Here is a 20282-nt window from a genome sequence, read left to right as displayed (position 1 = left end):
AAAGTAACTGAATAATTGCTTAGACTCCTTTTCTCGTGTCAAAAAACAATGGGAGATGCACATTGCTCTAACACAGGGGTGTGGGAAATTAGGCACAGCAGAAACACTGTGCTATGGAAATGGGGACAGTCTGGGATGTGGGATGTGGGGTGCTAATCCTGCCCTGCCATGTTAGTGCCGGGGCTGAGGACAGGGAGGAGTGACAGTGCTGGCTCTGGGTTCAGGGAGCCAGTCCAGAGGAGGCCCCAAAATGATCAGAGGGCTGGAGCAGCTCTGCTGGGAGGAAAGGCTGGGAGAGTTGGGATTGTTCAGCCTGGAGAGGAGAAGCTTTGGGGTGACCTGATTGTGGCCTTGCAGGACTTGAAGGGAGCCTGTAGGAAAGAGGGAGAGACACTATCTCCAACAGCCTGGAGTGCCAGGACAAGGGGGAATGGCTTCCCACTGCCAGAGGGCAGGGATAGATGGGATATTGGGAAGGAATCGTTCCCTGTGAGGGTGGGGAGGCCCTGGCACAGGTTGCCCAGAGAAGCTGTGGCTGCCCCTGGATCTCTGGAAGTGTCCAAGGCCAGGCTGGAGCACCCTGGGGTAGTGGAAGGTGTCTCTGCCCATGGCAGGGGGTGGGAGTGGATGGTCTGTCAGGTCCCTTCCAGCCCAAACCATTCCATGACTCACCTCAGAATCAAACCTGCCAATTGTGCTACTTATCAGGATCTGTTTCTGGGGAGGTTGGAATGATGGCTGTGCCAGGTGCTCCAGCTGATCCATGTGTTCCATGCACATTCTGACACTCTTCCAGCCCCTCTCTGGGGTTGTTACACCTGAGAAATCCAGGCTGGGAAGCTCCTCCTGCACCTCCTTTTTCTCAAGCTGCTCACTATTTGGTAAAGACCCAGCGCAGGCAGCTCTTAATTGGCATGAGTTGAGTGTAAAGTGTATCCTCAGGGGAGTTTTAATGTCCCACTGAGGGCAGGGGAGCAGGAACAAACCCTGGGCTGTTGGCAGGTGCCAGGGGCAGCCTCTGGCTGAGCTCTGATCTGCCTGTTTCTCCAAAATCCTGGCTCTTGGCACGGCTGGAGCTTGCCTTTTCCTCATGCCCGTGTCACCGCAGGCATAAGGGGCTGATTGAAGAGGCACAAGGAGTTATTTCCAGTTGCCCCTGAGGGCAGTTACTGCAGTTGAACTGCAATTCCCACTTCTCCAAGAACCTTTCCAGACTTGTCTGCTCTTGTTGCTGCCTCAGGAGTCCTCGTCAAAGGACAAACCCTGCTAGAAAGGCTGGGGAAGCAGCGTGGTCTGTCCTGCAGGAACGTGGCTGCTATAATCCCATGGCTCCAATCCTCACCCTCTGCTCCTGCCTCTCCTCAGAGGTGGGGGTGAGCCTGATCCCTCTCCCACATCTCCAGGGCCACTCCTCAAACTGTGTCGAGTCTCCAGCGCTGAGCTCCGAGATGCAAAGCAAAGTTCCCCCTCCAAAAAATCCAAGTGAGAGCTCCTTACGTGTATAAATATTTATTTGTACTAAAAGTGAGTGTTTCGTAGCGGACTGTCGAGTTCAGAATATATTAAATCATGAGATGCATCAGTTGAAGTACAAATTCCAGTCTCATGTCTTTAATAAATACACTATAAAACCCCCAGCCCACATACTCCAGTCAGAGGTAATCGGGACACTCCGCTGGTTTAACAGGGTAATACAACATCTGTGTTTGCTGTAACCACTTGGATTTACCACAGAGGCTTTTTTAATGTTGGATTGTTTTATGATGAGCAGCAACAGTGCTACTTCACTCCTTAAAAATCCAAAGTGGGAATATTGCTTTTGGCTTCCAGGTCCCTGCTGGAGGGCCTGAGCAGATGAGGTGCTGAGGTGCTGTCGGCTCCCACCACAGGGGCTGCAGCATTTCCTTGGGGTATGACACAAGCTTTGGGCTCTTTGCTCCAAATACTTTAAAAAATGACTTACAAACCCACCCAACAAGCCTTTTTGCAAGGCTGTTTTCCAGCCATACCCAAAGGCTTGGACGCTGTGCCGTGGCCCCAGCACAGCAGCTCTGAGCTGGCGGTGTCGCTCCCGACCCTGACAAGGGGAAGCTGGTTGGTTTTGCTGAGCACAGATCCCTTTGTCATTAACACTGAAGCACAAGAAGAAGGGAACGCTGGTTCCTGTTCATTGGGAACACATCCTGACCAGATCTGGGGCAGCTACTAAAAAAGGACAGGTACAAAAATCACAAATTCTGGTCGTTGGAGTAACAAGCGAGTGCATGACTGTGCTCTGCCAGCACCTCCCGCCCAGGAAAGTGGAGTGGGATCAGCCCTTTCCCTGGGAAAGCTCCACTGGCCACAGGGAGCACCTGAGGCAGGGGCAGGTGGCCGTGGGGCTCCCAGGGGGATGCTCGTGGTGTGGCACAGGGGGTGAGGCTCCGGGGTTGCATCACTGCCCGCTCCCGGCCGAGGGAGGCAGCGGAAAAGCCTCAGGCACAGCGGCAAAGTCCAGCTCGGGCTGAGGCCAGGGAAGGAGGTAAAGTCTGGGGTAACTTTCCACCAGCCAGAGCTGGCAGCAGCACCAGGCACCAGCTCTCAGCTCCCCAAAGGGCTGGAGGGGCCTAAGGGCTTTCCTGCCGTGCCCCACCCGGAGCCACTGTCCCCATCCTGCTGGCACGGAGGGAATTGGGTCACCTGTACCCACACAGGGCTGCAGGTACAGAGGGGGGCAGGAGCTTCAGCCTCCTCTCACCTGTTTTACCATGGACAGCTGCTCAGACCCCCCTCACGTGGCCACTTGGCTGTTTGGCCTTTGATTTGCCTTCCGGATGGGAGGAGTGCAGGCAGAGGGAAGGGGGATCCGATCCTGCCAGGCAGGAAGATACTCCATAGCATGTGGATGGCATCCCCAATTTTTTCTTGCTGCCCAGATCTTCCTCAGAGATCTCAGCTGCCTCCCAGGCCAGCTTTCCCCTGCCAGGCTGTGAGCACAGGGAGCACCACGGCACAGTCCCCGCAGAGAGCTGAGCTCAGAGCACCAGGAATGCTCATCCCGGGTTTTGTTTGACCAGAGAGGTCAAGAGGGAGGAAGGAAGCAAGGACTGACAGTGAGCAACTGGCTCGGCCACAAGGAACTGGTGGTGGTCAAGGCTGATTTTAAAAAATCCTTTTAAAAAAGGGCATTAAAAAAACTCCGCTGTTTATCAGGAAAAATTGTCTAAGGCACAACCTGGAGGGCAGTGACTGGATCCGGGCACTGGGTGCCCGTTTCCCACCCCAGCAGCAGCATCTGCTCCTGGCTTCAGCACCTGCTCCTGCCTTGTCAGGCAGTGCTGGGAGAGGGGCACTGGGAAGGCACTTCTTCATTCCTGCTGCACGCAGGGACAGGCAGGATTTATCCTGGTGCTGAGGCCCCACCTCTGCACTGGGAGCTGGTGCGTGGCCCCGGCAGCACCAAAGTATCCGTGTGGCCCATCTGGAGGCTGTGCTGGGCTTCCTGCCACCAGGCTCAGCTGGGAATGAAGGACCTGCTGCCCTTCTCCCTTCCAGCTCCACGAGGATGCTCCCAGCAGCTTCAAGGGGAGAAGGACCAGGCTCAAAGTATTTCTGATTAGTAAAAACCACTCTGACCCGGGTGGGAAAATCCCACGGTCAGAGCACTGGAAATGCCAAGTAACTGATCTGTGTCATAGGGAATCAATCAATCATTGCTCACTCTTAATACAAGTATTTCTGGGGAGGAGGAGGAGGACGAGTGTTAGTTCTTCTTTTCCAGCGACTGGTAGTAGGTGGTGAGGACTTTCCAGGCCTTGGGGGCCATGAAGCCGTCCGGTGGGTTCTCCCCTTCCCGAGCGAGTTTCCTCATGCGTGTTCCTGAGATGAAGTCGAAGTCGTCGTGCCTGTGCAAAACAGAGACAGGCGACATCAGCACGGCTGGCCCGAGTCAGACCCCGAGGGTTCCTCGTCCGAGAGGAGCTGGAGCATCCAGGACACACTTCCCCAGCTGGGAGAGGCTGTTTCTCCTGCCACTCAGTCCCCAGACTCTGCTGCTTATCCTCCCTGTGGCATCTTTAGTTCCACGTGACCCATCCTTGACCTGGTGACAGCTCCTGGGGGGGAATTCCAAGTGGTTTTCCCAGGTTCTCCCCCCACTTCTCTCCTTAAGAAGAACACCAAGGGTTTTCCCTCTGCCCTGGCAAGCCGTGAGCCCGAGGTGACCACAAACCCCACGTGCCGTGGGGGCCGAAGGAGCCGCGACGCCGCTGCCGCGTTACCTTTTGGGGTCATAAAAATCCATGGCCCTTTTCAGCTTGTTGTAGGCAGCCACCCTGAAGGGGATGATCTCCACCGAGGTGAGCCCTGGGGCCATGCTGAGCACCTTCCCGCCGTGCGTGGGCTCGTAGAGGTCCTTCTTGGTGTCGGGGTGCGGCATCCCCGCGGGATCGCGCCCCACGATGTAGAAGTTGGCCCCCGCGATCATCCGGGCTCGGCAGTGCCACTGCACCTGCACGGGGGGCACACAAGGCTGAGGGCTGAGCAGCAACGGGGCCACCCAGCCCGGGCTGCAAGAGAGGTCCTGGCCAGGCACACCCAGGAAGGAAGGTAGGAAGGCAGGAGATGTGTCAGCAGCCGCGCTGTGGTTTGTCGCAGCACTCAGGCTGCCCAGACACGTCTTCCACTGCTTGGACCCGATGCAACCACAGTTCTCCTAAGGACACGTATTTCCATGGAAACACTGGGCATGGGAACGGGGTTTGTCCCAGTCTGGTGGCAAATGGAGGTCGCAGTTGGAACCTTGAACATGCAAAGGCAGCGCATGTTCACACACCAAAGGCTGCCCACGCATCCCTCCCCTCCTCCCTCAGGGCAGGTCCAGCACCGACCCCTTTCGTTCCAGCCATTTAGGGATGGAAGGGAAACACTGAGGGAAACCAAATGAACGTCCCTGCCCGATAGGAAAAGGTGAAATCTTGTTTCTCCCCCTTGTCCCCAGTGAGGGGATGGGAGCCCACGGAGCTGAGCTCTGCTGGGACACGGCTGTGGCAGCAAGGGCAGGGGAACCGTGGAGGGAACTGACAGCGAAGCAACAGCTACAACTCCCTTCCTGGGACTTCCCGGAGCAGCAGGGGTAGGCTGGCAGCAGAATCCCCATGGACAGGCTTCACACCTTGCCCTGGGGAGCAGCCAGGGGCTACCTTACCTCGGTGGGGCCGGCGTAGAGCATGGGAGAGGGGAAGATGGCCACGATGGTCGACTTGGGGTCCAGGACCTGCTCCTCCAGCACGGCCGCGTGCTGCTTCATCCGCCACTCCAGCGGCACGTCGTCATCCTTGGTCCACCCCCCCAGGGGGTGCAGGAGGAGCACAGGGTTTTTGTAGCCCCTCTCCAGGAGCTGGCGCCGCGTGTCCTGCATGAGCAGGGCGTGCCCGTTGTGCACAGGGTTGCGCAGCTGGAACGCGAACACGGCGTCTGGAAGGGAAGGATGCAGAGGGTCAGGGGCTGGCACCGACCCTCGGGCGCCTGGGCTTCATCTTACACCCCTGGCATTCCCACACAGCCACGAGAGTGTCCTGTCTCCACACCAGTGAGGCCTTAAATACCTCAGATGAGTGTTTCACACAGATCCATCGCTCTGCCAAGGTTGTTCTCATTACAACCCTTTCCTTTGGGGCTGGTTTCAGTCCTATAATGTTCAGCCCTCCTATAATGTTTGTAAGTGCCACTGGACACCTCCAGCAAGTTCCCCAACTTCCTAAGTGACCTGCCAGCTCCACGAGCTCAATGGCACCTTCAGGAAGACCAACACTCTCCCCAAAGCAAGGGTGGGTGTCCGACCTCTGCCAGCCTGCTGGGATGAGGTGGGACAGGGCTTGGAGCAACCCTGGTCTAGTGGAAGGTGACCCTGCCCATGGCAAGGGATTGCAATGAGATGATCCTTAAGGTCTCTTCCAACCCAAACCATTCTGTGATTCCATGGGATAGCCCCCTGGGAGCAGACACCTGAGCTGTGCCTGTGTTCAAGGCCAACCACGTCAGTGCAGACAGGGAGGCTCTGACCTGCCAGGGAGGACACAAGCAGGACGCTCAGCACTGTCCAGCCCATCACAAGCACCATCCTTAAACCACGGAGACCCTGCCCCCCTTTTTGTGCTCAACCCCACCTGAACAGTCCCATTTTGGGAGGATCCAGAAGCAGCCTGGCAAGTGCTGCGAGCTTGGGAGCACGTCACCATGGATCACACCAACCTCCTGGTGCCAGCTGGGGCAGGGAGAGCCGTGTCCCCAGTGCCAACCCAGGGCACTCACCAGCATTCATCTCCCTGAACTTCTGCTTCAGAGCCCGTGGGGTGAGGCGGTACTGGTCCAGCCCATCGTTCCACTTGATCTTCTCCAGGACAAGGAGGTCTCCACCAACCAGCCAGTCTCCACTCTCCATCACCATCTGTGAATGACACACACATGCAGTGCAGAGGGGGCAGCAAGTACATCCTTCTCCCTCTCCCACTCTCCTTTGGAAAGTGTTAGGCTTGACTCAGCTGGTGGGGTGATCTTCCCTTCTCCTTTGGCACGTTGTAGGCAGAAAACATCCTTACAGTGACCACAGGAACTGAATGTCACGAGCAGCACAAGGCATCAGCCACCCAGTCCCCACCACTGCACCCAGCTGGGTGCTGCACTCTGGCAGCCAGGAGTCTACAAGGTATGGCATAAGACCTTCCTCCACCTCACTCTTTGCTCTTTTCTCCTGGGAATATGCAGGAGGAATACGCCTGCTGCACGGTGAACACCTGCTGCTGATTCATTACAAGAGATGTTTTAAGGGAGCAGGAAAAGACTAACACAGCTGTAGCCTTTCTAAGCAGAGTCACAAGTTCTGACAGCTCAAGTCACTGGGTGGCACCCAGAGCTCTCCCTTTCTGAGGGATGAAGTTCCTTGTACTGCCAGAGAGCAAGTGGGAAGAGAGGAGCCGTAAAAACATGACACCCCCGTTGGCTGCCTGTACAGAACAGCCAAATTGAGGAGCACTAACTCATTAGCCCGAAATTTCACAGAATATTCTGAAATGGAAGGGACCCACCAGGACCATTGAGTCCAGCTCTTCAGTCCTGCCTGCTTGGGATGTGATGATTCCCAGCAAGGAGCTGGGCAAACAGGAAACCCGTGGCCCTCAAACCCCGGGAAAGGTTCGGTTCCCCAGCCCCTGCCTGCGTTTGCCCCCCCAGCCAGGCTTCCCAGGGCAGCGGGGGGACAACCCTCACCTGGATGTGGGGGTGCCTGGGGCAGGTGGTGCCCCAGACACGGGCACAGCGCTCCTCCTTCCTGTGCTGGAAGAACTCGGGGCTCCTGAGCACGGCCACCCTGCGGCCCTGGAAGCTGAGCGCCAGCGCCTCGCAGCCCTCCAGCCGCTGCTTGTCCTCCTCCGACACCGGCAGCACGATGGGGATGCTCAGGTTCACCACACCATCTGCCAAGAGAGGGGCACAGCTTTACCACCCTCCAGCCCCGAGGCTCGGGGACACAGGAAAAGGAGGTTTCCAGGGAAGTTAAGTCGTGGTGCCGGTTTCTCTTCGGCACTGCCCGTAAGTTGTGACGTCAGTGGGATACAAAAGCTCCTTATCCCAGGGACACTGATGTCTCCGAGACACCTGGAGCATCTCATTACTTCCTGCACTCCTGCTCTTCCCCTGGTTCTTCTCCGTTAGTCGTAAAGGTGACGAATGTAAACGTGCTTGGAAAACGCAGCCCTGGATGTAACTCCTGCCTCTCCTCTGGGAGAACCACCTCCGTGGAGATGGCGTTCCCTGGAGCATCCCATTCCCTGCACACCTCCTGAGCTGCCTCTTCCAGCAGGGAGAACACCACCACACTTGGTTTCTTTGGGGTTTTTTTCAGGATATCTCGATACTGCTGCTCCCCCTCCCTGACATCTCTGCACTGTCCATGTTTAATCCGTGTCTGTACAGCAAGTCTGTATTTGCACATGCACTTCCTAATTGCGGTGCTGTCCCTAAACACCTTGAAATCATGTTGGTTTTATCCCCGCTCCCCCACTTTTCCAGTCCTCCACTAAAGCCCTCCCACTTCTCCTTGGATAATTCCAGTGTTAATACAGAAGAATCAGTCCCTCCCACGAGTTTACAGTCACAAACAAATCACTGATTCACTTCGTTCTGATCCGACTGAAATCAGTTTGGGCCCCTGAGAGTCTTAATTTGAGCATTTTGACTAGGTTGTAGATTTTTTAATCCTTATTAAAATATTTGCATTTACTTTTTAATTCACAACCGGGTATCATTCGTCTGCCAGGCAGCAATTTTCATGAATAATCAGAATTACAGTCACATGGGATCCAATCAATATCAACTTCATACATTCAAATCACATTAACACTGATCAGTCAATGAAGTCAGCACGGGAAAAACAAAAAGCTGGATTATGAAACCAACCAATGATGCTGCAAGGGAGGATATTCAGGCTCTATTTCCCAATGCAAGACGGAGATTTAACAAAAGATCACCCCAGTGATGGTAATCACAGAACTGCACAGCTGGGATGTTTGTGGTCTGGATGACATGGGATGTGTCAGGCCACGGTTAATAATTTCCTTTTTTTTTTTCTTTTTTTAATAAATCTCAAAAAATTACAGCAAAAAAATCCCAATTGCAGTAATTTGTGTTCAGCCTAAGGACAGTTACATACATACCAGCTACCAAGCGACTCCTTCCTGCGAGAACACAAACACAATTAAGATAATTAACACTCACAGGCACGTTATGGAAACCACTGCAAGAACCAAAGCATTTCAAACCTCAGCCAAGCACCTCCTGAGCACGGGCCTGACAGTGTGGCCGTGGTCCTCCACGGTGCCACCCCAACCTCTCTGGTGCTCCCCCATCCAACACGGGTCACAGTGGCCAGGAGTGAGGCACAACACCTCTGCTCTCACTGCCACCCCCTCCTGACAGAGCAGAGGGCAGAGCACTGGAGACCCCACAGCCCTCCTGCAGAGCCACCCCTCCCTGGTGGCCACCACGGCCCTGCACAGAGCTCACCATGCATCCAGCTGCTGGGATGTCACGGTGGGATTGACTGCTCCAAGGCTGAGCAAGCGGACATTAACTTGAACAAGTCCCCCAAAACAGTCACTGGAGCTGCTGAAAACATCCCTCACACCCCGGGGCACAAGGGCTGGACTGACTCGGGAAGGACCAGCCTCAAACCCCTCTTAAGCAGTGCAGTTCTCAGCACCATGAGGTGGAACCTTCCACCATTTCCTAAGGCTCATCCAGGAGTGCCTGGGATGTTCTCCTTCCTGCCCAGATGTCACCCTGAGGGCCTGACCATGCAGATGTTGAGCTTGGAGACCTCCATGGAGACGAGGTGGAGCAGGGACTGACATTGATGCTCTCTGCTGCAAAGACCTCGCTCTAAAGAGTTCATCCCCCTGCAAAGCTGCTGTCCTGGCTTTGTCCCTGACCCCACAGAGCTCCACAAATCCTGAACACATGCCCACAGAGCTCAGTGATGCCTGCAGGGGTGGGGGGGCACCCCAAAACCAGACGCTCTCCGAGACGAGCCTCCGGCGCAAAGTACGGAGCTCTGAAGCAACGTGGTCATCAAGGGGCACCTCTGTGACCCTGTCAGGCACAGCAGGCAGCTCAAAGACCACAGAGCAGGCTCTGATAACAAGGACATGTGCTGCTGAACACTGTCTGCACCCTGGGAAGGAGGTGAAAGGCTACGACGTGTCTGAGAGCAGAAGCCCCCACCCAGATACTCCTCCAGTCCAAAGGGAGCAGCCCTGGGCTTTGCCTCTGCTGCACGGTGCCCAAATCCTAAAAACAGCAGGGAGTCACTGCTCCAGCTGACCATGGGATCTTCTAGAGGGAAGGCCAGGCTCAAAGGCTCACCAAGATCCCAGATCCCTGAGGGCAGAGGTCACTACCAGGTCTACAAACCCCTAAGTGAGGTCACAGTGACAGCATCTACAGTTGAGACACCAAATGGGAACATCCATGCCCCTCTCTCAGCTGTGGATGATCACAACCTGAGCACTCCTTGCCTTTTCCAGGGATGGAGCACATGCTGCTAATGGATAGAGAAATGTGATTTATCTCAAGTTACTGTATTGGATAAGCAGGAAAGGGGGGGGGGGCGGGGGGGGAGAAAAATCAGGCTCTGCTCCTGTTTCCAAGGAACAGGTGCCTTCTCCTCCCACTTCCAAGCTCAGCCTGGCCTTGGGGTTGCATCTCTATTTACCCTGGTATAACCAAGCATGGAAAGAGCTACACAAGTGTTCCTGAAATGCCTGAAGGGTGTCAGAGCTGTGAGCCAGGGCCGTGACCTCGGCCACCTTCAGGAGCCCCTGCATTTAACACAGGAGAGGAAAGCAGGAGGGCAGAGCCGAGCATGAAGGTGCTCTGTGGGGTGAGAATGCCATCCCACAGTGGCTCCCAGGCCAGCATTGCTGCAGGGAGTGGGGATCCATACCGTTGAGCAGGGTGCCAAAGTGGAGCACTTGCAGGTACTCTGCCTCACGCATGAAGCCCTTCAGCGGAGTGGCCCAGCCTTCGCTCAGCACCTGCACCCACTGCAGATCCAGCTGCAAAACAAACCCACAGGGCACTCCTGTCACACTCCTGCAGGGTCACAGAATGGGTTGGGATGGAAGGGACCTTAAAGCTCATCCAGTTCCACCCCCTGCCATGGGCAGGGACACCTCCCACTAGCCCAGGTTGCTCCAACCTGGCCTTGGACACTTCCAGGGATCCAGGGGCAGCCACAGCTTCTCTGGGCAACCTGTGCCAGGGCCTCCCCACCCTCACAAGGAAGAATTTCTTCCTAATATCCAGCCTGTCAGTGTGAACTTGTGGGGCTGTATTAACACAGCAAAGGGGACTGACAGCCCTGACTTCCACCAGCACAGGGCGGAGACACAGCAGAAAACAGCTGAGGGTCAGGATCACACCTCAGCTCACCACAACCCACAGCCAGAAAGGGACATGGCCATCACAGGAACACAGGTCCCTCTGGCAACACTCCCCTGGAAGCTTCTACCCGTGGAACAGCTAAAGGACCCATGACAGTACCTTAGTGATCTCCACGGATGGCAGCTTCTCTGCCTCAGCTCGGACACTGCTGAGCTTATTTTCAGGCACAAACAGCTCAAGAACGTCCTTAATTGAGCCCCAGGGAACGATATTCTGAAAGGCAGAGAAGAGACAGCACTTGTAAGAAACACACTGGTTTTTATGTGCACATCAAAAAGCCCTTGTCCCAAAGCAGGATTCCAAATCTGCTGGTGACAGTGGCATAAAAATGACCTACCTGTGCTTGGAGGAGCTCCACAACCTGCTGGATACATTCAGACACTGATGCAACGTTCGTTTTCAACACTAGTTCAGGAGCTTCAGGTTTCTCGTACTCCGAGTCAATCCCTGTGAATCCTGCGGACAATTAAACCCCAAATTCAATTTATTTAATATAATACTCGGCGCCCCAGAGCCAACAACGCTGTACAAACAACCAGCAGGCATTCAACCATGCTGGGTATGACAAGTGACACTTGTGACAGCATGATTAGGGAAACAGGATCCTCTTGTGCTCCACAAAGAGCCTTTAGAAACCCACCTCCACGTGCAACGAGGTGTCCAATGCTTTGGAAAGTAAAGGTAAAATAACACCTCGCTCCTCCATACCTTTGATCTCTCCAGCTCTTGCCTTTTTGTACAGGCCCTTCACATCTCTGCTTTCACAGATATTTAAAGGAGCATCCACAAAGATTTCAAAGAAAGGAAGCCCAGCTGCCTCGTGAATTTTCCGTGCATTTTGACGATCCTGTTAGAAGACAGATGGGAAAATCCTGTGTGTCCAAACTGCAGCAAGCACCTTCCTGCTACATGATGTGTCCTGGAATTTGACACAGGCAAATGTGTCTCTGCTACAGATTTATTAAATTTACACTAATTCTAATAAGGGTTTTTCATCTCCCTTCCCTCCTTTTCTTTAAAGATAGTTGAAAAAAAAAATGGTACAAATCTACAAGCTCGTTCTGTTTTCAGCTTTTTCCATCCAAAACCTCAAGATCTTTTAGTGAATCAGGACAGCAGAACTTCAGATTGTGAATAATTATCTGCCCTGTGCCAAAAAACAGCTGGACTTCATGATCTTAGAGGTCTTTTCCAACCTCTTATGATTCTGTGATTCTATGAAAAAAGGAACTGCTTGCAGCAGCTTGATAACAGCAGCTACTCAGTCCTCTCAGGAAGCAAAAAAACCCCACAATCACATCATCTTCCAGATGAGCAGAGATAGCTCTAGGATAGGCTATGGCTTCTGTGCCTCTTTTCTGCCTTCTGCAGGGAGATTTTAAACCCCTCTTAGCTTGTCATCAATTTGTACCACAGAGTACATTCAAAGAGGTCACGTCAAACATCCAAGGAGGTCTCCTAAAACCGGTACTGATGGTGCACAGCTGTTTGATGAGGGAAGAGAGCAGAACTGGGCAGAAGCATTGTTTGGGAAAAACCTCCCTTCCCCAGGAACGATCCCGGGGCGGAGGTCAGGGCAGGGCAGGCCGTGCTGCGGGGAGGTACCTTGGTGAAAGGAGAGATGAAGCTGGTGATGCAGACGAGCCCCGCGTCGGCGAAGAGCCGGGCGACCTCGGCGATGCGCCGGATGTTCTCCTCGCGGTCCGACGCCGAGAAACCCAGGTTCTTGTTCAAGCCGTGCCGGACGTTGTCGCCGTCCAGGGAATAGCAAGGGATGCCATGGGAGACCAAGTACTCTTCCAGGGCAAAGCCAATGGTTGTCTTGCCGGCTCCAGAAAGGCCTGTTGGAGACAGAGCAGCGAGGGTCAGGTGTGAGGGCGAAAGAGTGAGGGTGTAACGCGAGACCTCCTGGGACACCGGCAGTGAGACTCCTTCTGTCTGAAGTTGCTTCAGGAAGGAGTGAGGAAGGGAAGTTGGATTCGTCTTTTTAGCACATCTGGGTCAACCCTTCTTATTAATCACAGAATCAGCTGGGTTGGAAGAGACCTTCGAGATCATCAAGTCCAACCCTTGATCCAACCCTGCCGTGGTTCCCAGCCCATGGCACTGATGCCACATCCAGTCTGTCCTTAAACACCTCCAGGGACGGAGAATCCACCCCCTCCCTGGGCAGCCCATTCCAATGGCTGATTACCCCCTCTGTAAAGAATTTCTTCCTGATATCCAACCTAAACCTCCCCTGGCACAGCTTAAGACCGAGCCCCCTTGTCTTGCCGTGAGGAAAGCTGCTACATCCCAGCAGTGCTGCAAAAGCACCTCTTGCTGGGCTGTGGTGGGACAAATAGGTACCAGGAAGTAGGGGAAGCTTGGAAGGGTGCTGTTGCCTCCTCTTCCTCCTTCTGTTCCCACTGAGAGCCAACTGCTCTTCCAGACTGAACCCAAGGAAAGGCTCTTGCGGCAACTGAGTGGGGTGGGACAGGCCCCAGCACCAATGGCCCCTCTGCATCCACAGACACTCCTTCTCCAGGTGCATATTTCAAAGAATAATCACAAGTCAGAGAAGTTCAAACCTTTCAGACACAAGATTTTTTGTGTGATACTCGAAGGAGGAAATTGCCTTGCCAGGTTTTTTGAAATTGAACTGAAGTTGAAGAGGAGAACAAAACAGAAATGTGTTGTAATCCAACATCTACCACCTAAACTGACAGGAAGGCAAATCAGAATGGCTTTACAAACCCTCCCAAGCACGTCCTTCAACGTCCTCCCATCAACTAAAATGCCAATATTTAATAAACAAAGGAACAACTGGACAAGTGGCAAAAGACAGAGTTGTCTAAATATTAGAAATGAGAAATGCAATTGTCACTTCCAGCAGCCCCTAATCCCCAAACAATGAGCTTATATTTCAAAGCAGAGGAGAAGGGCAACAAAACACAAGCAAGGAATTACATCCAGTGCGACTGGCTGGGAGTATTTACTCTCCAGACAAGGTGACTGCCTTGTGCTGCCTTAAACACAGCAAACCTGCATGTCCCAATAAACTTCCCACCGCCCCTGAATGAAAACATCCTCATTTTGGACAGCCTTGGGCACGTTTCACTGCCAAGTGACTGGCTGGGTTTGAGCCAAGGCTTCCTCAGCTACACACTTGGGAACAACAAGTGCTCCCCTTAGGGCCTCTGACGTGTTCAAAGGAGCCTGATAACAGCTGGGAAGTTCATCAAAACACCAGTTCTGGGCAGCAGCTGCCAGGGAGAACATCTTGCTGCGCCAGCACCGCGTGTCTGCGTTTCCCACGTGTGAATGTTTTGCAATTCCCAGCTCCCAAGGAATGCTGACGTTTCCTGCGGATCCCGGGTCCCCACCTCCGAGCCCTGCTCACGCAGGGAGTTTCACAGGGGACGCCACGCTCTCACACCCAGCTGAAAATACCTGTCAGCCAAACGGTGCAGCCTCGAAATCCTCCTCTGGTACCCACAACTTGTCCTCTCTTACTCCTGCTCACATGGTGGGCTTGGTAAACCACGTTGGTCGATCCCTGAGGAAAACAAAGAAAAGCATTTTCGTACCGAGAGCAACAAAGAAAATCTCTGCTGGGACTGATAGATGGGAGAGAAATGCAAATTCATTAACGAGCCACGCAGCAAACTTTGGTGTAAGTTGGATTTGTGTCCCAGCAGCACAGAGTGATCTGTTGAAGGCTCTCTGCCTGTGCCCAGAGTGCTCCTGGTGGCAATGCCTCGGTGCTGCCAGGGAGGGGAGGGAGGACACGGAGCCCAGGCACAGAGACACCCCCCTGCCTTTTCCACATTTTACAACACAGACAGACTCGCCTATGATTTTAATTGTGCTTACAAAAGAAGGGCAACTTCAGGTGCTCGTTCACCTGCTGTGTTTGGCAGAAGTTGGCTGTTAATAACTGGGGCAGGAGATGGTGACACGGCAGCGCCGAGCTGAGCAACGCCGGGAACACACGGCCATGGGAGGCAGGGGAACAACACCTGAGGGGTTTGTGGGCACTTCCCAGAGCAAACAAGGGACTGGCACAATGCTGAGCCACAGGCCTGAATTTTGGTGCTTTCTAACGTTGCCCACCCCAGCCTCTCCCCTGGATGTGGATAGAACAGCCTGTCTGTGCCCTGCAGCTCCAGCAACGGCAGCTCAACAAGGAATTGTGCACATAAAGTATCTGCAAGACCTTATTCATTGCAAGGATCATCTTTCCAACTGAGGTATCAAAAGGAAAATAGCAGGAAGGAACAAGGATATAAATATATCCTGGAGAAAGATGTATATTGGAGAAGAGAAGGTTGTGTGGAGACCTCACAGCACCTTCCAGGGTCTGAAGGGACCTACAGGGGAGGCCAGAGAGGGGCTGTTCATCAGGAACTGGAGTGCCAGGACAAGGGGGAATGGTTTCCCACTGCGAGAGAGCAGGGTTAGATGGGATACTGGGAAGGAATTCTTCCCTGTGAGGGTGGGGAGGCCCTGGCACAGGTTGTCCAGAAAAGCTGTGGCTGCCCCTGGATCCCTGGAAGTGTCCAAGGCCAGGCTGGATGGAGCTCTGAGCAACCTGGAAAGTGTCCCTACCCATGGCAGGGGGTGGAACTGGATGAGCTTTAAGGTCCCTTCCAAGCCAAACCATTCTGGGATTCGCTGAAAAACTTAAACCAGCTCTAGACCTGCCCCTGAAAAAGCGAGTGAACATTGCACATCCTGTGACTCAGAGAATAAAAGATAAGTAGCTCAAGATCTGGTTTTTGTGGTTTGTTCTGTTCTGCTGTTTTTCGTGGGGGGTTTTTTTGCGAGGGGTTGTCAAAAGTCGGAACATTTTTTGAGCTTGCAAAGGTGAGACAGCAACACCACAGTTTCATTTTCACCTGTCCCTGGGGCTCAGGCTCCAGCAGAGAGACCAAACGACTGATGTGAACGAGCAAGACTGATATTTCAGCGTGGGGAAACGAACCTGCACACTTCCAATCTCTCTTTTGCATCAGCAGGGACTCCAGCCTTTGCAAAGAGTTGATGTGCTGGCTGTGTCCTGCAGGAGATGAGCCCCGATACCGCGGGCAGGTGCAGGATCTGACACATTCCTCTGGGGCTGACGTAACGAGGCTGTTGTGAGTACAAGTTGCTGTGCCAGAAATCTGCGCTGTGAGCGCATCTCAGAGCTGCTGTTCTGCACACTGGCATCTTTTGGGAGCTTGGAGAGGCATCACTGAGGGCATTTTTGCAGTTCAGCAGCACTGTCAGACCTCTCCTTCCTGCCGGGAGCTCCAGGTGGTACCAAACCCTCAGATTTTCCGGCTCTGTTAATAATTGTCCTGGGAAACTCTTCCTAACCCTGAGCAACTGGATGGCTGGGCTGGAGGCTTTTCCTTGGCTGGGAAAGGGCTGTTCAGTGGGAAACGTGGACTTCCCACTTCATAATTCAGCAGCCCCGATGTGGCTTGGGAAGCCAGAGCTGAAACAAGACGGAAGGGAGTGAAGGCAGCAGGAAAAATAAGCATCAATGGCCTGAGAGCAAATCCTGGAGAGATTTCACCTAGGAAGGGCATGTCCTGCAAGATGGTTGGGAGGTAGAGAGAAGGGATGAACAAGGTTTAATCAGATGCAGGGCTGTCCTACTGATTTTATTCTCAGGGTTTTAACCTTGCCGCCATAAATCAAACATATTTAAACAATCAATCCAATCATCATCACAACACTTACACCTGCATTTTGGGCCCTACAGCAGGGGCAATTTAGGGACACTGGTCAGCATGTCTTGGAATAGTCTAGATCAAGGAAGTGAGGTTTGGGAGAGGAACTTCTTACCTATAATTCAGTCCCAAACAAGGCAATAAATGATCCAGCAGGTCTCCAAAGAAGAGCTGTGCAGCCTCTGCCAGACAGATGGTTAAAGAGGACACTGCCACACTCTTCCCTTTCCTTGAAAAACTGCAGTTTGTCCCTGTCTGGATGATGTCAGTGCTCAGCCCACCCCATCTTAGCTCATCCAGGAAATTGGGAAAAAATAAAGACATCACTCCAAACCTTGTAACTGAGGCTGCAGCGGACCAAGAAACCAAATCTGAACTCTGCTTTTGGTCTTCCCTCCTACTGAACCCTTCCATGAGGTTGGCACACTGGGAGACACCAAGATCTCGGCTCTTTAAGATCAGGTTTAACTAAGCTACCTGCCAAGTGTCTCCTCACCTGGTTTCCAAAGCAAACAAGCTTTTCATCAACCATCCTGATGGGACAAGATGCTCCCCTGCTTTGTGAAAGCAGGCTGCAGGCAGAGCCAGGAGGTTTTTCCTGAGTGCTCCCCCTGAATAAAGAGATGGGAGCTCTGAGACAAGAGAGTCTTCTTGGAAATGAGGAACCATCAGTGTCCTCTGCTCCAATTCAGTGTCCAGAAAAGTGACCTCAGCTCTTCCTGAAGTATTTGGCCTGGAAGGGAGTAGCTGTCCTTGCCCACAAAGGTTGTGTGTGACTGTTCTGAGGAGATGAGAGGAGAAGATGCTCCCTGACAACACATCTGACAGCTAACAGCACGAGGGCTGGGGGACCTCTCCCAACCACTGCTGACGTTTGCTGGGAGCAGAACCGCTGCACAAATAGCAGAAAATGCACCAGACAAACAACATTTACAATCATAGAACTGTAGAACTGCCAAGGTTGGAAAAGACATTTAAGGTTATCAAGTCCAACTATCAACGAAAGCACATCCTCAAGTGCCCACTTTTTCTTGAACACTTCCAGGGATGGTGACTCCACCACCTCCATGAACAGCCCGTTCCAATGCTTTACAACACTTTCCATTAAAAGAAAATTTCCTAATATTCAATCTAAACCTCCCCTGGCACAGCTGGAGGCCGTTCCCTCTCCTCCTGTCCCTTGTTCCCTGGCAGCAGAGCCCGACCCCCCCCGGCTCCCCCCTCCTGTCAGGGACTTGCAGAGCCAGAAGGTCCCCCCTGAGCCTCCTTTGCTCCAGGCTGAGCCCCCCCAGCTCCCTCAGCTGCTCCTTTGTTGCCCTTTTGTGTTTAGGGTTATCAAAACAAATTATATGGTTGTTTAGCCATCTTCCACTCGAAATCCAAGTATTTATAAACTCTGTTCCTTAGGCAGTGCCTGCTCCTGCCCCCACATCCCCACTTATTTAACCAGCCCCTGCATCATGAATGGGACCGGGGTGAGAACTGGGGGCGAGTGCCACGTGCCACAGCCGAGAGGAAGGTAAAGAGAAGAGACAGGAGCTGAGCAGGACATCCAACAGACCCTCTTAGTGCACACAACATCCTCAGGTCATCCCTTGCTCAGCCACCCACAGAAGGCAGAGCTCTCTGATCACAGAATCACAGAATCACAGAATCAATTGGGTTGGAAGAGACCTCTGAGAGCATCAAGTCCAACCCTCGACCCAACCCTGCCGTGGTTCCCAGCCCATGGCACTGATGCCACATCCAGTCTGTCCTTAAACACCTCCAGGGACAGAGAATCCACCACCTCCCTGGGCAGCCCATTCCAATGGCTGAGCACCCTCTCTGGAAAGAATTTCTTCCTGATATCCAACCTAAACCTCCCCTGGCACAGCTGAAGACCGAGCCCTCTTGTCCTACTGTTGCTTCCTGGGAGAAGAGCCCGACCCCCACCTGGCTACACCCTCCTGTCAGGGAGTTGCACAGAGTCAAGAGGTCTCCCCTGAGCCTCCTCTTTCCCAGGCTGAACAGCCCCAGCTCCCTCAGCCTCTCCTCACAGCACTTGTGCTCCAGTCCCTTCCCCAGCCTTGCTGCTCTTCTCTGAACCTGCTCCAGCCCCTCAATGTCCTTCCTGAACTGAGGGGCCCAGAACTGGACACAGCACTCCAGGGGCGGCCTCACAGAGGCAGAATCACTTCCCTGGACCTGTTGGCCACACTGTTCCTGATCCAGGCCAGGATCCATTGGCCCTCTTGGCCACCTGGGTACACTCTGGCTCCTGTTCAGCTTCCTGTCCATCCACACTCCCAGGTCCCTTCCTGCCTGGCTGCTCTCCAGCCCCTCTGTGATGTTGCAGAGGGAGGTTTGCCATGAGAGAGCCGAGCTGGTCATCGCGACGGCCAAGGAGGTCCAACCCAACGCACCCATCGTGCCCTCAACTCACCCCCTGCCGCCACAGGAGCACCTCTGCCTGCTGCAGCTGGCACAGGCAGGGCGTTGGAAGCTGTCCAAGAGCCACAGCTCACGGCAGGCTGCAGCAGCATCCCACTCTGGAGAGGGACTCCCTCCTGAAAACACGGATCAGCCGAGAACAAAGCCAGCGGAGAAGGGCTATTAAGGGCACGTTAGTCACACGTCCGGCTCACTCCTCCTCCCAGCATCCAGCTGGAAGCTGGCAGCGCTCACGGCCCCAGGGAAACCCTGACCCAACAGCCAGGGGAGGGTCAGGACTCCCCCAGCTGCATCTTTATTTATAGGGCTAGCTCACTGCACCAGCAATATGATTCATTTCTTTCCAGTCAAGCATTTCATACACACCCTATTTCGGTCCCGCAGCATGGACGTGTCTCCAGGAAGGGAAAAATAAGGTCAAAATAAAAACAGAGGCTTTCAAAAGGCTTTCAGCTGATCCTATTTGCAAATGGTAAAACGGGCTTTTCAAGTGATAAAATGATCCAAGCAAGCTTTCACTTGCACAGGCACATGGTGGCATTGTTGGGACCAGGAGCTGGACTCCAGGATCCCTGGGGGTCCCTTCCAGCTCAGGAGATTCTGTGACTCCATGAGTTTGAAATAAAACACTTGCTTAAGCCTCTGGAGATGGATCTAACTTACTGTTAAAAATCCCCTCCCAAATCCTGCCATCTGAACTGAAAAAAACCCCAAGTTTAAAAGACCTTTTGTCCTACCGGTTGAATTTGAAGCATAAAAATTAAGTTTATCGATTTTTTTTTTGGTAAAAATTAATTTCTTCTAGCAGGGCAAATCCCACTGGGCGCTCTGGCAAAAGGGTGATACTGTAATCCATCAGCAACAATGGGGAAAGAACCTTCTATAAAAGAGACATTCGCTGCAGAAGAGCAGAATGATTATACTCAGAAGGAGGAAGAGAGGCAAAAAGGGGGGGTTTTGCCAGTGGAAACAAAGATTTAATTATGACCTCACAGAAGATGGAGAAACCTCAGCGTTTCTTAAGTCTTGATTTAGCTCTTGTAACCCTAAACCTATGGATTTTCCCAAATATCCATTTAATGGACTAAGGCAGTAAACGCTTAAAAACGAGCCCCATTCTTTCCCAGGGGAAAACCCCACCAAGATGGAATTACTCTGGAAATTTTGCCT

General features: G+C 53.2%; 1 protein-coding gene across 2 annotated transcripts in view; it reads right to left on the bottom strand.

Moving 5' to 3' along the window:
- Positions 1-1493: 1493 nt before the first annotated feature.
- Positions 1494-20282, bottom strand: part of PAPSS2 (3'-phosphoadenosine 5'-phosphosulfate synthase 2) — a 28481-nt gene continuing 9692 nt past the window's right edge. Inside the window, exons 2-13 of one of the 2 annotated variants that reach the window (XM_032694363.1) lie at positions 14410-14515; positions 12583-12818; positions 11686-11824; positions 11315-11433; positions 11077-11190; positions 10478-10589; positions 8691-8711; positions 7246-7451; positions 6292-6427; positions 5186-5454; positions 4260-4489; positions 1494-3884 (exon numbers count right to left, since the gene is read on the bottom strand). In XM_032694363.1, the coding sequence (XP_032550254.1) occupies positions 3743-3884; positions 4260-4489; positions 5186-5454; positions 6292-6427; positions 7246-7451; positions 8691-8711; positions 10478-10589; positions 11077-11190; positions 11315-11433; positions 11686-11824; positions 12583-12818; positions 14410-14515 (1830 nt within the window). In that variant the 3' untranslated portion in view covers positions 1494-3742. The remainder of the gene's footprint in view (positions 3885-4259; positions 4490-5185; positions 5455-6291; positions 6428-7245; positions 7452-8690; positions 8712-10477; positions 10590-11076; positions 11191-11314; positions 11434-11685; positions 11825-12582; positions 12819-14409; positions 14516-20282) is intronic. The other variant, XM_032694364.1, reaches the window with a different exon arrangement.

The sequence above is a fragment of the Chiroxiphia lanceolata genome, chromosome 8 (genome assembly GCF_009829145.1).
Source record: "Chiroxiphia lanceolata isolate bChiLan1 chromosome 8, bChiLan1.pri, whole genome shotgun sequence".
Taxonomy (NCBI): Eukaryota; Metazoa; Chordata; class Aves; order Passeriformes; family Pipridae; genus Chiroxiphia; species Chiroxiphia lanceolata.
Note: the sequence above shows the minus strand (reverse complement) of the source record. Positions and strands in the feature narration are given on the sequence as shown.